The 16,759-nt window shown below is 37.4% G+C and overlaps 1 protein-coding gene across 4 annotated transcripts; it reads right to left on the minus strand.

Moving 5' to 3' along the window:
• Positions 1 to 2,707: 2,707 nt before the first annotated feature.
• Positions 2,708 to 7,571, minus strand: LOC148565659 (uncharacterized). Of its 4 annotated transcripts, none has more exons than XM_088486139.1 (3): positions 7,178 to 7,571; positions 6,648 to 6,762; positions 2,708 to 6,539 (listed from the first exon to the last, which is right to left on the minus strand). In XM_088486139.1, exon 3 carries the CDS (start codon positions 4,657 to 4,659, stop codon positions 4,087 to 4,089), a length of 573 nt encoding a protein of 190 aa, XP_088342265.1. In that variant the 5' UTR covers positions 4,660 to 6,539; positions 6,648 to 6,762; positions 7,178 to 7,571; the 3' UTR covers positions 2,708 to 4,086. The 4 variants fall into 4 exon arrangements, with proteins under 4 accessions (XP_088342265.1, XP_088342264.1, XP_088342263.1 ...); XM_088486138.1 differs by having other exon boundaries at positions 2,708 to 4,676; positions 4,836 to 6,762; XM_088486137.1 differs by having other exon boundaries at positions 2,708 to 4,679; positions 4,836 to 6,762.
• Between the last annotated feature and the right edge of the window lie 9,188 nt (positions 7,572 to 16,759).

Consider the following 16,759-nt stretch of genomic DNA (forward strand, 5'->3'; position numbering starts at 1 on the left):
ATGGATGATAGTTGATGGTGTTTTGTTAAATTTTCTGAAATAATTTGTTATTCTGAGTCATTGATTTTTTAAAATAATTTTATTTTCTGAGTTAAGATTGTTGCTAATGTAATTCAGAATTTAGTTTAGATGTTGAGTTTAGATTCTTTACTCAGTTTTTTTGTTTTTAAATTATCTGGTTTTGGATGGTGAATTTTCTATTTTTAGATTCTAAAGAACAAATTGACATCATAGCTCGAAGTTAGTTTTAGAGTTAGTTACAACTAATTTTAGTTAATCTTTAGTTCCTAAAAGTATTTAGTATATATATATATATATATATCAGTGTTTAAAATTTAGATTGAATTAAGTGTATTTACTCAAGTATATATATTAGTGTATTACTTTAATCACAAGTTATCATTTTTTACTCTCTCTTTTTTTACCTTACAACTTCAATTTTTGCTGTGCTTTTTTTCTTCTTCTCACTAGTACTAATTATCATAATTGTTAAAATATTTTTATTCTAAATTTTTTATGTAATGTGATGAGTATTGTTGTTGATTATCATATTAGAATTAGAAGTTAATTAAATTTTTTTATTTTGTAAATTTTTTATGAAAAATATGAACAAATTATTTGGTGAAATAGTAAAATTTTAAATTTTATTAGTTTAGAAAATATTAAATTAAATCATTCGATCTTGATTGAACTGTTAAACTATTAAATCAGTTACTTAATTAATTTAATGATTAGTATACAGATAATTTTTTAATAGTCATTTAAATATAAATATAAATATAGATACAGAAGCAGCCAAATGAAAAGAGCTACAGAGGGGTGATTCGGGCTTGCAAAAATTTTAATGAAAAAAATGTAAAATACAGAAATGATATATAAATCATTTTTATTTACACCCCTTTATATATCTTGCATTCTTGATATTAAAAGTGATAAATAAAAAAAAATAAGAGAAGATAAAATATTTATTTTTTATACTATAAAAGTAATATAAAAATACACAAAAAATATATAAATCTTATTTTATTTAAATGTGAAAGCACTATTTATGGAGAAATAAATATTTTTTATTATATATTTTTTAAGTAAAAATAAAAATATGTAAGATTATAAAAAAAATCACAGTTAATAATTAAGAGAAAAAATTGAGGTCAAAAGATTTATCAAGATATTCGAATCTGTAAGTACCCATTTCGTCTTTATCTATTCAAAATGGGTAATTACCTGTTTTGATGAGGGACAGATTTTTACTGAATCAGAGACAAAGTCAAAACTAAATTTAGATAATATTTATTGTCCCTATTCAGTATATATATAAATATATATAATTTTAATATATAATTTATGTAATATATATAAAATAATTAGTAAAATAATTAATAATATTATATTATATTTAAGTATTTATTTTAATTTATATTATATATAACATAGTTAGTAAATTTATTTTTATTTCTTAAATTTCAAAAATTATATGAGTAGATAAAACGAGACGAGCACTCATAAAAATGAATTAGAATTTAAAGTGTAGGGACTAGTATTTTTATTGAAATTTGGCTCGCATTTAATCAGTAAAAGAAAAAAAATTATCCTATATCAATATAATCTCACACTATTAAAAACATCAATAATGACATTGATCACTATAAATCACAAAATCTACTGACCTCTTAACACTTCTCTCAAATTTTTTAGGAATAAATATGATTTTGGTCCCTAACATAGGGGCCAAAAATTTATTTCGTCCCTAGCCTTTTTTTCGCAACAAAAAGGTCCCAAAAGTTCCTTGTTGTTTTAAAATCGTCCCTCGGACGATTTTACCCTTGTGGTCGTTAGCTTCCGTTACGACCGTTTTAACGGATATAAGGTAATGTTAATTAATATTAATAATAATAAAAGGATTAAATAATGAAATTGAATGAATGTGAAGTGCAGGGGAGGACGAACGGCGGCTGCTGCTGAAGGTCGACGAAGAGTAGCAGCGCTAGGGTTCAGGAGACGGCGTCCATGGCTTCCCAGAGCTCAAGAGCCTCAAGTTTTCGTTCAGCTGCAAAGGAGTTGCTCTGTGGACATGGTGAGAGGCCGATTTTGCGAACTTCATCGACGAAAGAAAACTCAGGACGAAGATTTTGGGGTTGCGTATACTATGAGGTAAGGTGTTCTTCCTATTTTGCCATCGTGGATCTGAGAATTTGGGATTTGTTCATATGCTTCTGTGGCTTCTGCAGGTTTATGATGGCTGTGATTTCTTCAGATGGGCAGATCCAGAACCTGGAGGTATTCAACAAGAGGCTGAAATTGCAAGAAATAGGAGAAATATAACGAAATTAAAGACAAGATTGAAGGAAGTGGAGAAGAAGCTTTGGGTTGTTGCTGCTCTATGTATTGCTGGCTGGGTGGGGTCTTTGTTCTTAATGCTGCAAAATCAATATAACTTAAAGCACCTGAATGGATTGCACCTATGTTATAGATGATTTTCGTAGGGAATGTTATCAGATTTCTTGTGTTGTGTGGGTAGAGTTTAAGGGTATTCTGTGATGTTACAGTGGTTTAGATGTGTAGCATGTTAGTAGTTGTTTGAATTAATGAAGAGAAGTGCTGTTTAATGTTGCTCAAATGCCACCTTCTTTAATGGTGGAATTATGTTATTTTGTAATGTAAATGTACCTTATGAGTAAACCACAAAAGCATTGAATACAGGATCTAAAAATTCAGTAATTGCTAATGGCATATTTCATTTGATGAGTAGTTAAAACATACACGAGTAAACTGTTTGCCTCAACATGCCTAGTACCAAAATACAGAGAAGCAACACTTCAAGTGTCCCCAGGCACTTAATACCAAAATACAGTAATGAAACCAAGGTAACTAAGGTAATGTTCTGAAACTAACAAGCCAATACCAAAATACAAAATACTGCTTGCAAATCACTAAGACATGAGTCACAAAAGAAATCACATGCAGATCCTAAAGATTCCCCCACTGGGATGGAGGTAACTTGGCCATCAACCTCAGCTTCTGCAGGGGTACATGAGGTGCACTGGTTTGAAGGACAGAAAATTGTCTCTTCCTCACAGTTGGCTGGCTAAAGGGCTGTTTGTTGCTGGTGAAGGTTGCAGCTGATGCAACCTTCTTCTTGGGGGGCATGATGTTGGGCTGAGTGGAAGCTTTCTTGGGCTGAGGTGCTTGTGTGGTGGGCCGGGCTGCATTTTTCTTGGACCTTGGGAGGGGGGTTTTCCTGGGCTGAGATGTTGGCAGGTTGGTTGACCAAAATCTGGTGATCGAATTACCTTCAGAATCACTGTGGGACCTGGGTTTGTTCTTAGGAGTTCATGGCAGTAGTCATTTATTCGCTTGTACTGCTCTCTAAAGGCTCCTTGTATCTGACTCAAAGCCTCCTATTTTGTCTTAGCTGCCATTGCCTTCGTAACGGTCTGGTTCCATTTTTTGTGAGTCCTTGCAACCAGCTCCTTCACCTTGATCCTTGGGTTGGATTCAACTTTCTTCTTAAACTGGCTACCCAACCACTTGCTGTGCATAATTCCAACCCGGTGTGTCAACATGCAGGTATGCTGGAGATTCATGCTTCTTAGTTGTCAAGTGGATTCCTCACCGACCCTGTGTGCATATAACTAAAAGGGGCAGCCTTTCTGACAAACAGCCCGGACCCTCACCAAGTCACACTTCTTGAATTTAATGTTTTCTAGCTGTGTGGACTGCATAGGTCGCTACTGTGTCTTTAAACTCTTGCCGAGATTCATACAATGTGCCCACCTTCCATTGGTACTTTTCCATGTCCTTTTGAGACTTATGCACTGAAAACCTCTGTCCTTCACCCTCAGCAGCCTCCTCCCCATCATCAGCACCAGACTCTTGTCCTCCAATTACATGGTCCTGCTCCAATTCATCACTGTCAACTGCATCGTCATCATCCAAATCACTTGTGACAACCTTTTTGTCTTTCCCCGCACTGGAGTCCTTCGGCACAACATTATCTTCACCGAATCCACTTTCATAGTCGTAGATCTCATCACTATCAGTGAAGTGGATGTCTTCGACACTATTTTCCTCTTCATTAGATGGCAACTATGTTGGGTCATCACTGTCTTCGCCACTGGTATCACTCTCGTTGTCCGCCTCATGTCCCTCTTGGCCTAATTCCACTCCACCGTCCTTATTCTGGCATTCTGCTTCAGCCGCAACCCCAGCTCCATCACTCTTTTGTACATTCCCTTCAAACACCACTAAATCCAGACCATCACGTAAAGGTCCCTCACTCTCGCCGCCTACAGTTTCTCCCCCCACGTCCAGAAAATCGACCTCTGGAAACCCCTCGACATTCCCAACCTCATGCACCACAAACAAATCAACAAAGCCTCTCTTAGCTGCTATGGTACACATTTCAATTGCATCTGTGTCACCTATCAACAGCTTCAACTGACTCTCATAATCATCCGCAGTTGGGTCTTTATACCATAACGCGGCGATGGTGGACTTCAAGTATCCAAGCTGCCTGAGCTCCTCGTATGCCTCAAACACACTCCACCGATCACCGTCAATGTCTTCAACGACTGTAGATCGACCCTTCAAGTACCTGAGCACACCATTCTCATATCCAAATACCCCACCATGGTGCACCCGCATGTTGAAGAGCGCCATCTCCTTCCTGAACAACCCTACTATTCAACACAGGGCGTTAGTAAACCAACTAATAACAGCAACAACTACAACCAGTTCAAACCCTAGCCTTTCACACACCTTCGCACTATCCACATTAAACCCTAAACCGGTTACGTCCATCAACAAAGGAGAAATTGCATTCAAATAACACTTACCTCGCCAAGGACTTTCTGTAGGAACGAAGCCAAGTCAACAATGCAGGAAGTTTTCCGGCAACCTCGCTTGAGCTACCAACGCCGGACAGTCCTCGTAGGAAGGGCTTCCAAGGGTTTCACACAATGATTTCATATAAACGTTTCACTCTGCAATCCTATTCTCAGACAATGTCTTGTTTGGGAAAGGCAAAATGATTTCGCGGGAAGAAATAGCAACCAATATGGATATTTTGGTCTTAAAAAATTATTTTTAGGCACAAAGGATAATTTTAAAACAAAGAGAAATCTTTAGGACCTTTTTGTTGTGAAAAAAAGACTAGAGACGAAATAAATTTTTGGCCCTTACGTTAGAGATCAAAATGATACTTATCCCAATTTTTTACTATCCAAAAATAAAAACGGAACGAATTTTATATAAATTATTATAGGGCGGACATGATTTCCATTGCCACCCCTACACCGACCCAAGTGTCTATCTGCCTCTCTGGGCAGTTATGTTTTCCATTTGTCTTTTTATATCAATGCCACAATGCGTTAGTAAAATTATAACCGCAAAATTCAAAGGTGGCTTTCCTTATCAGATTTTCAATTATTTAACTAATAAATAGTTCCAAATTGCAGAAAGAATGATAATATTTCTCTTTGTAAATATCATCTTAAAATTTAAATTAAATAAAAATTTAAATACATTTAATATCTTAAACTCTTAAACTAGAGTATAATGATTAAACTCAGTATAATGATTATTAGGCCTCCTTTGTTTTAGTTGAATCTGAAAACATAATTATGAACTTTTGAGAATGTTAGGAGATTAATATTTTTAATAAAAAAAATAGAAAATTAATTAGTATTAACTCAAATGTAAAGTAAATGTAAAGAAAAAATATTGTCACTTTAACATTTTTTATAAATTTTACTGTATTTAAATGTATTATAAACTTGAAATATTTTAGTTTCAATACAAAACATTAAATGCACCAGAAGTACTTATCTACCTCTTCGAGAGTAGACCGACAAAGAAACACAAACACACCGTTGCGCACTTGGTTCTGTACTTCCGTATTCAAATATTAAGGGGAGGGAAGAAATCAATATAATGTAATAGATCTTACGGACTGTTACAAATAATCAAGGTTGCGAGAACCGGACCGGTCAATAAACCGGTGAGGTCACTGGTTCAATGGTTCACTGGTTCGACCGAGGTTGAACCGGGGTTCAACCGGTTTAATTAAATATTAAATAAAATTATTAAACTTAATAAAATTCAATAATTTATAACTTAATAAAATTTAATATTTTACATAATAAATTATCCATTACTTAAGATTAGAGGTTCACAAACAACTTCAAACATCAAAGTTTATAACTAAACAAAAAATAAAACGTACATAATGACAAACCCATAGTGTTCTACATTCAAAAGATACAATTACTAGCAAATTTTCAACTAATCAAAGGTGCAACTCATCAAAAATCATAATTATCATTAACAGGATCAAAGACAAGGAAAACCACCTGATGAGACAATATGATTAACCTCTTAATACATTAACAGGATCAAATAACATAAGGATATGATTAGGCTTACCAATCTAGAGTACTTGGATTATGAATCATCGGCGAGTGTAGATTTATTACCGTACGTAGATTTATTTGAGTTATAAGCACAATTATGACACAATTTATGTTTGATAAAGCTCCCTTCTGCCATTGATTAATATTTAGACAGTAATGGTTAACAAAGCACCAGGTGCATGTGCATTAGCTGAGATAAGTTTTACTCTTTACAATTAGAAAGTTAGACATTCGTACCTGTTTTAGTGCCAATGCAATTCAGCACTCTGAGGTAACTAAATAGTTTTCCTCAACATCTGCAGTATGGCTTCTGAGTCTCTTATTTCCTGGCTTTCTTGTGATTCATCAAGCCCTTGAAAGAAATCAGCATTAGTGTAAGTTCTAATTCCAGGACCATGTCCTCCACTATTAACCAAACCACTGATCTAATTTCAAGTACAAACTCTTTCAAACCCACCTAGCAGGCTAGCACCTACTACATAAGCAAATCACCAAGGTGGTGATCAACCAAATACCATGAATAAACAGAGTACACCACTTTGTGCATACAGAAATAAACCATGAACAGAATCAAAACATGAACAGAGTAAACAGAATTCACAGGAACATGAACAGAATCAGAATCAGAATCAGAACATGATCAACCAAATACCATGAATAAACAGAATACACCAACGAACATGAACAGAGAGCAACATGTTTTCTGTGATAGAGAAGAACAGGAACAAGAACAGAACCATGAACGGAGGTGGAAGGAAGAGTATTACCGGCGAGCTGGGCGAGGTGGAGAGTTGGGCGATGACGGTGGAGGTGGGGAGCTGGGCGACGGTGATGGAGGAGAGCTCGGCGACGACAGTGGAGGTGGAGAGCTGGGCGACGACGGTGGAGGTGGGAAGCTGGGCGACGGCGATGGAGGAGAGGTGCGACGGTGGAGGTGGCGAGCTGGGGGACTACGATGGAGGACCGGAGCTCTGCGACGGCGATGGAAGAGAGGTGCGACGGCGATGAGTGGCTGTGGCCTGTCGGAGGGTGAGAGGGTGAGAGAAACTGAGTGGCTGAAGAGGGTGAGACGGTGATGAAGAGGCTGAAGAGGGTGAGAGGCTGTGGCTGTGGGTGGCTATGGACACTGTGGGGAAAGGGAACTGGGGAAGAAAGGGGAAAGAAAGGGGGGATATCAGATTAGGGTTAGTCGCGAGCGTTTTTCTTTTTTTTTTTTTTTAAAAAAATGCCAAAACGACGTCGTTTGGCTTATGAATTCGCAAACCATTGAACCGCAAAAAAACCGGACGGTTCTTCCGGTTCGCCGGTTAACCGCCGGTTCGACCGGTTTTTGGCCGGTTTTTTGCCAGGCGGTTATTAGTGTTACCCGGACCGGTTAGGTGACCGGTTCCTGGTTTTTCCGGTTGAACCGGCCGGTCCGGTCCGGTTTTCAGAACCATGCAAATAATCAATATTTGTCTATGATTATTATAATATTTAAATGAAATCGAGACGAGGATTGAGAATGTGATCCATGTGACCGAGAGTATGGGACGGGTAGAAAGTCCTTAAAAGAAGGAGAAAAATAATATTTCCATTAGCATATGATTAAATAGAGTTTAGATTTAGGATGTATTCTTTTTTTATATGTCAAATTAAAAAATATTGTAGATAATAAAAAAATTAAGTTTATTTAATTTTAATAGCATTAATGTTATGAAAATATTTTAAAAAGATAATCAATAATATATTCTTTAATTTTGAATGATTGCCTTTATAAGTTATATTTATTAAAAGAAAGCATAAGAAACCAATTTTTATTTAACTAATATTATTAACCAATCTTTTTTAATACTAAAAATTCTCATTTTATGAAGGATTTAATATTTAAAATTTAAAATTATGAGTTTATATTTAGGGTTTAAAATAAATAAAATAATTAGAAACAAATATACATGTGTATCAAGCGGCAACACTGAAAGTTTCAGCCGATTAAACTTAGATTCATGAATATATATATATATATATATATATATATATATATATATATATACTAAATCATCGGAATAATTTAAGTCATGCACAATTTTTAATTGAAAGTCCAACCAACAACTAGAAAGTGGGTGACAATGAGGCCATCTTAATGCAATTAGGTTAGAAAAGTATACATTATCATTTATAAGAATCATCAAGGTTGTAAACATTTTAATTATTTAAATAAGGATGGAAATTTTGAATCTTTAAGATAAAAAGGATCTTTTTCTTAATTGAAGACTTAATGCACACGGTAAATCTTTTTCAAGTCAAGTGAAATTAGTTAAATTATTCGTAGTAATAAAATTTGGTGAAAGTTAGAAAAAGTATACAAAGATATTTTTGGTACTTGCTTGATCCGCACTTTTTGATCCATTTGAAGTAAATATAAGATGACCAATCAGAAGCTTACCAAATTGTTTGATCAACTATAATAAACATTATTTACCAAAGCAAGATCTAACTCAACTCAAATGTGTATAGTTTTTGAACCACGTTACTTAATTATGAGACAGACATTATATATGACCTATATACTTCCATATATCCATATAAAATACATACCAACCTTTTTTTTTTTAAGAACCCATTACATCGAGGAAACGTTAAGATTTAATATTCAAATTGATCCCTCAATTTATACTTGTGTATTAAATTAATTCTCAAAATTTCAATATATTTAATTTGATCCTTTTATTTAAGAAAAAATATATGGAACCAAGATGTTATCAGTCAAAAACTAAACAAAATCATATTAATTTATATTAATAATTAATTTTAAATTTTTTAAATTTAAAATTTAAAAAATTTAAAATTAATTAAGTAAACATAATTAAAACCTATAAAAACATTTCTCTTCTCTTTCACATTAACCTACCCACCTCCAACAATCACACACACAGACTTCTTTCTCTCATCGTCAGGTCCTCTCCGCCTCCCCACTGCGACCCACTCCTCTTCTATCACCGACATCTGACTCGTCAAATTCGCCACCGTCGACAAGAACCGCTTCCCTTTTGTAAACCAGATGCGTTATCGAAGTCGCCGTTGCAGTTGGAGTTGAACTTGAGCTCGATCCCTAAGGCGGCGGCGATTTCGAGGGCGGGGGGACAGCCGGAGAAGCCATGGAGGCGGTGGCGGGTGTGGAGGGAAGAGGCGACGGAGGAAGAATTCCTTATAACCAGCGCGTCTCTTGGCGTCACCATTCCAGCCTCACTGATGGTCTAGAACAAGGGGTTAGTTAGTTACGTCAATTTCTAGTTCTAGATTTCTAGGTGTTTGTGATAATTCCCAAGTTGAAAATTGAAGTATATATGTTCTTGTTTTTGAAGGTGGACTTGGTTGGAGGGTACTATGATGCGCAGGTGATCATCTGAAGTTTGGATTGCCAATGGCTTTCACAGTAGTCGCACGGTAGGAGCATCATCAGGATGTTGCTCTCTGCGTTTTGGGATATTAGGAGCCGTTTTGATGATTAAAGAGACTGCAAACTACACAATTACAGAAATATAAAAAAAACATTCATTTAATATGAAAAAAAAACATCCTAATACTTAACAAAAGAAATATCCAGTTATATTTTAGTAAAAATAATTAAATATTTATAAAATTTAAAAAAAATATGAAATTCTTAAAGAAATAGAGACATTTATATTTACAATACAAAAAAAATTCGAAAAATATATAAAAGAACATTCATTTAATATGAAAAAGAAACATTCTGATTCTTAGCAGAAGAAACATCCATATATATTAATTCGTAGAGATTTTGGATTCACCCAAAAATATTTAACTAATTTTTTATTAATACCCTTTTAGTTCTCTAACATTATTCTTTATTTAATTAGTTCATGATTCACGTTAATTTTTTACTTTATTTTTATCACATAACCATTAATAACGTGATGAGATGGACTAAAAGTAAAACTATGCTGTTAGACTTCTTAATAAAGTATTATCAAATGATATTTTAATTAAATAGATTAAAATATACATTATTTTAATCGGAAAAAAAGTGTAATAAATAGATGAGAGAAATATTATTTAGACATTTTACCAAAGAGGGTGTATTTTTTCAAATTTTTACCACAAATATGCACGAGGTACTGTAATATAACATATCATTACAGGTTTGCCATTGCACATCTCTGCTTTATGTCTTGGTGGTATTAACTTCCACCTCCACTTTAGCTTCTTTTATATTTTCAGGTTCTCTATGTATGTCCTTTTATCTCTCACCCTACCGCATATATTAGCAAATTATCAATGATGCCTTGGGTCAATCTTATAAGCCGACACCCTTACCCACCGCCACTCTAGATTTCCCACAAAAAGGTTAAGAAATGAAAGGTCAAAACAGCCGCCACAAGAGAGCTTTTAGATGATGACAGTGTGTGGCACCCCAGATCCTAAACTAGCTACGATGAGTATAACATTCTAATCTAAGCACCATTAACGTTACTTTGGTAAACGATTTAATTAAACTCTTTTTGAAAAAATAACTACTTAAATAATAAATGGTTATATTAAAATAATTAATAAATAAATTATTTTGTATTTGAATTTTTAGATTTAAAAGTGTTTATTTTATAGAAATGTAATAAAAAGTAATAGTGATATGACCAGTAAAGTCGGTTACGAGTTATAAGTTCGGTAACGTATCTACAGTCGCAACCGAACGTTTGCAATGATCGGCATTCATTTCCCACTTAATAACGTCGGAATAAGCAATTAATTTCCTCTCCAAACATTACAACCTAAATCTAACGTTTAGCTCCGTACGAATATAAGAGGAAAAGCAGGAATGGAGAAAAGTGAGCGATCTTTCTAAGAAGCATTTACATACCAAAATACTCTTACTAATTTGAGCGTCGGAGTGCCTTTGCAGGTACCCACCCCCCTGGTTCTTCATCGTCGACATCAACCGAGCTATACTTCGGAGAGATACGTCATCCTTATCAGGAAAGCGATCTATTTCTCGGCGAGGTCTGGTAAGAACATTGGCGCCCACCGTGGGGCCCAGAAGTTTGAAACATCCTTTAAGCCCCAAAATTTTTATACATTCTCATGGCTGATGCTCCCCCGCCCACCCCATCCGAGCTTTTACGGATGGTGACCGAGCTCCAACAAGCAAACCAACGAATGGCGGAGGATAACCAGAGAATGCAAAACCAAATCGCCCAGTTAGTACAAGCTCGCTTAGAACACAATAATGATGATCATGAGCAGCAAGGAAACAACGAACGAACTCATGTTTCTGAGACACCACAGAGCAACAATGAAGGAAATCATCAGAATGAAGAAGCTCAGCCTGATAATGAGGAAGAACAGCCCGATAACTCTGCGGGGCCATTTACAGCAGATATAATGAATTTTCAGCTCCCCAGACAATTCACTCTTCCATCAACTCTAACCCCATATGACGGATTGGGCGACCCAAAGAAACACGTCAAGAAGTTCCGATCTATTATGATTGTTAACGGTGCATCTGATCCAATTCTTTGTCGATGTTTTCCATCTTTTTTAGACGGTCCTGCACTTGACTGGTTTTGCTCTTTGCCTGCAGATTCGATATCCCGTTTTCAGGAGTTAGCCGGCCAATTTGAAGACCATTTTGTAGCATCCGCAATATACCTCCACGATTCTGACTATTTAACGACCATTAAGCAGGGACCACAAGAGAGCCTGAAAGACTATATAACTCGCTTCACGAAAGTGGCCATGAAGATCCCTGATCTCCATCCTGAGGTCCATCTTCATGCCATTAAAAGTGGCCTGCGTCCAGGTAAATTTCAGGAGACCATTACTGTCGCAAAACCAAAAACCTTGGCCGAGTTCCGCGAGAAAGCCAAGGGACAGATCGACATCGAAGAGCTTCGCCAAGCACGAAAGGCAGATAAATCGGCCACCAAGGACGATGAAAAGCCACGCGATAACAAGAAGGAATTCAAGCCAGTCCCGCGATATGAATCTTATACCCAGTTTAACACCAAACGGGATGATATAATCAAGGAGATACTGAATTCCAAACTGATCAAACCCCCCGAAAGGCAAGCGCTTATCCAGAAGCAAAAAACGTCGACAAAACCAGATATTGCACTTTTCATCAAAAGCATGGCCACACAACCGACGAATGCGTCATCGCCAAAGATTTATTGGAGCGCTTGGCACGGCAAGACCATCTTGACAAATTCATTACAGGACATATGCAAAAGAGAACAGCATCAGGCTTCGAACAACCTACAACAGGTCCATCGTCAAAGGACAAGGATAAAGCTCCTGCTCACCCTAGAGGGGTGATCAATTGCATTTCAGGTGGCTATGCTGGTGGTGGCCATACAAGCTCGGCTAGAAAAAGGACCTACAGAGCCATGTTAGCAGTCGAGAATAGCGCTCATAACCCACCGCCGATGGAAGACGTCCCCGAGTTGACCTTCGGACACGCCGATCTTAATTCCAGTCACACCAACTACGATGATCCCGTGGTTATTTCCATCCAATTGGGCGACCTCATAGTCAGAAAAGTCCTACTCGATCTTGGAAGTAGTGTTGATATCCTTTTCTTTACCACATTTCAGAAAATGAAACTGAGCACTAACATTTTACAGCAATATTCGGGAGAACTGGTCGGCTTCTCAGGAGAACGAGTTCCCGTGATGGGATCTGTGTGGTTGCAAACCACTCTCGGAGAGCAACCCTTGTCTAAAACACAAGACATCCAGTATCTGGTGGTAGACTGTTTTAGTCCTTATAATGTTATATTAAGGAGACCATTTTTGAATAAATTCACTGCAATAGTTTCAACATTTCACCTTTGTGTCAAGTTTCCTATGCAGGACAACATCATTGCAACAATCCACAGTGATTTACGCGAAGCTCGGCAGTGCTACAATATAAGCCTTAAGCCCGTGAAATATAACACCGAAGCTCGTGTCAATTCCATACAATCAGAACAGCCAGTCCTAGCCGAGCTGGACCCAAGGGCCGACTTTCAAGAGCGCCCTGTACCAAATGAGGATCTAATAAGGGTCACCCTGACTGACGATCAGACGAAGTTCACCTTTATCGGAGCGTCGATGGATAAAGACGCAAAGGAGAAGCTGATTGCATTCTTACGTAAGAATACCGACTTATTTGCTTGGACCTCCGGAGATATGCCAGGAATTAGTCCATCAGTAATAACACACAGGTTAGCAGTCAGCCCAACAGTCCGACCAGTGTCTCAGAAAAAGAGGAACCTCGGAGCTGAGAAGCGAGCGGCCTCAATGACAGAAGTCAACAAACTCATCGATGCTCAGTTCATCAGAGAACTCAGATTTACAACATGGTTGGCCAACGTTGTTATGGTAAAAAAGAGTAATGGTAAATGGCGCATGTGCGTTGATTTTACTGATTTAAATAAAGCATGCCCCAAAGATGCTTATCCCCTACCCTGCATAGACACTTTAGTAGATAACTCATGTGGTTATGGTACTCTGAGTTTCATGGATGCATATTCTGGTTATAACTAGATCTTTATGCATCCATCAGACCAAGAAAAAACAGCTTTTATAACTGAATACGGTAATTACTGCTATAATGTTATGCCCTTTGGTTTAAAGAATGCAGGTGCGATGTACCAAAGATTGATGAATAAAGTCTTTGAGCAGCAGATTGGCAGGAACGTCGAGGTATATGTGGATGACATGGTCGTCAAAACAAAGGTCGGCCATCCCCACATAGAGGACCTTGATGAGATATTTACTCAAATCAGAAAATACAACATGAGGTTAAACCCTGAAAAATGTGCCTTTGGTGTTCAAGGAGGAAAATTTCTCGGGTTTATCTTGACAAGCCGAGGAATAGAGGCTAATCCAGAAAAGTGCCAAGCTATTCTCGACATGCACAGTCCTAAAACGGTAAAAGAAGTTCAGCGGCTGACAGGCCGATTAGCTGCGTTATCAAGATTCCTGCCGTGTTTAGCAGCTAAATCCTTTAACTTCTTTCAATGTTTAAAGAAAACAGCAAAGCACTTTTCTTGGAATGAAGAGTGTGAAGAAGCATTCCTGAGCTTAAAACAATTTCTGTCTAAGCCACCTGTTCTGCAGAAGCCAAAGCTCGGCGAAACATTATATTTATATTTATCCGTAACTGATGTGACCATTAGTTCTGTTATTATTACAGAAAACAACAAGGATCAACAGCCGGTCTATTTCGTGAGCAAGTTACTACAAAATGCTGAGCTACGTTACCCAATGCTCGAGAAGCTCGTCCTAGCACTAGTCTTCTCCGCCAGACGACTCCGACCTTATTTTCAGAGCCATACAATTATCGTTCGAACAGCACAACCACTTCGGCAGATACTTTCTAAGCCTGAGTTAGCAGGACGGTTAATTAATTGGTCCATAGAGCTGTCGGAATTTGACATTCAGTATCAACCTAGAGGGTCTGTTAAATCACAATGTTTAGCGGACTTCGTGGCCGAACTTATATACTCAAACTCCAAGGATGAAGGTCAACCCTGGACCTTATTCGTGGACGGTGCTTCGAACCCTCAAGGGGCAGGTGCAGGAATACTACTCGAAAGCTCAGATGGCATAGTAATCGAGCATTCTCTCAGATTCTCGTTCAAGGCAAGCAACAACCAGGCTGAATATGAAACCCTCATTGCTGGGCTCAGGTTAGCTACCGATTTGCATGTTAATAATCTGAAAGTTTACTATGATTCATTATTAGTTGTTCAGCAAGTAAATCATAGTTTTCAAACAAAAGATCAGATTTTATTGAAATACCTAGACATTGTCCAGAAACTATTAAATGACTTTTCAAAAATTGAGGTTACCCATATACCTAGAGAGCAAAACCATAGAGCCGATATTTTATCAAAACTGGCCACCACACAAACACAAACTGCAACACTTTTGCAGTCAACTTTAAGTAAGCCAAGCATTGATATGTTTAACATCCTAAGCATAGTTAATAAAGAAAGTTGGCAGCAACCTTACATACAATACCTTTGTACTGGTTCTATTCCAGAAGAAATCAAGGATAAGAACAAATTCAGGCGACAAGCCTCCTTTTTCACACTGATGAATAACATTCTGTATAGGCGAGGTTATTCTTGACCTTTGTTAAAATGTTTGGACAGGACAGAAGCCGATCTTGCTTTATCCGAAGCCCATGAGGGCATTTGTGGAATACATTGTGGAGCTCGGAGCTTAGCGCAAAAGGTACTCCGGGCAGGCTTTTACTGGCCGACGATATGGGACGATAGCAGGCAAAAAGTCAGAACCTGTGACAAATGCCAGAAGCACTCACCGGTCATTAATATGCCTGCTGAGCAGCTTCATCAATCAGTGGTAAGTTGTCCATTCAATAGATGGGGAATCGATATTCTCGGACCATTTCCTACTGCCCCAAGACAGGTGAAATATTTAATTGTTGCAATAGATTATTTCTCCAAATGGATTGAAGCACATCCTGTGGCAAAAATTACATCATCCCAAATGATAAGCTTTGTTTGGAAAAGCATAATTTGTAGATTTGGTGTACCGGGTCACATCGTAACCGACAATGGTCGGCAGTTCACTGACCATAACTTCAAGGAATTTTTGCAGAATTTAAAGATAAAACAACACTTTTCATCGGTCGAACATCCACAGTCTAATGGGCTAGCAGAGGCCGCTAACAAAGTCGTCCTTCAAGCATTGCGGAAAAAGCTCGATGATGCAAAGGGATTGTGGGCCGAACTCATTCCAGAAGTGTTATGGGCATATAACACTACAGCACATTCAACGACCAAAGAAACACCATTTCGCTTGGTTTATGGATCCGAGGCAATGATTCCAATGGAGATATCACAAGACTCAATTCGGATGTTAGCCGAGCATCATGATGAAGCTCGGCAGGCAGAGCTCGACCTAATTGAGAAAATTCGCGAAACATCAGCCGTCCGGCACCGGGCACTACAGCAGCAACTTAGCCGACGATATGCCCATAAAGTACTCCCAAGAACGTTTGGTGCACGAATTGTGAATTGCACTTTTCACAACTCGTACCACTAACCAGCAAGTGCACTGAGTCGTCCAAGTAATACCTTACGTGAGTAAGGGTCGAATCCCACGGAGATTGTTGGTTTGAAGCAATCTATAGTTATCTTGTAAATCTTAGTTAGGAAGTCAATTGTGTTGATCAGTTGAATTGCGAATAAACAAGAGAGCATGGATTAAAGGTTACTTGTTATGCAGTAAAGGTGAATATGTTGGAGTTTTGGAGATGCTTTGTTTTCTGAATCTCTGCTTTCCTCTGTCTTCTGATTCACACACGCACGTCCTCCTATGGCAAGCTGTGTGTTGGTG

The sequence above is a fragment of the Arachis ipaensis genome, chromosome B5 (assembly GCF_059453495.1).
Source record: "Arachis ipaensis isolate K30076 ecotype BB chromosome B5, ASM5945349v1, whole genome shotgun sequence".
Classification (NCBI taxonomy): Eukaryota; Viridiplantae; Streptophyta; class Magnoliopsida; order Fabales; family Fabaceae; genus Arachis; species Arachis ipaensis.

What these genes read in the sequence shown, in the direction of transcription:
- LOC148565659 (XM_088486139.1), bottom strand. Translation starts at nt 4,659, where the DNA reads ATGGCGCTCTTCAACATGCGGGTGCACCATGGTGGGGTATTTGGATAT.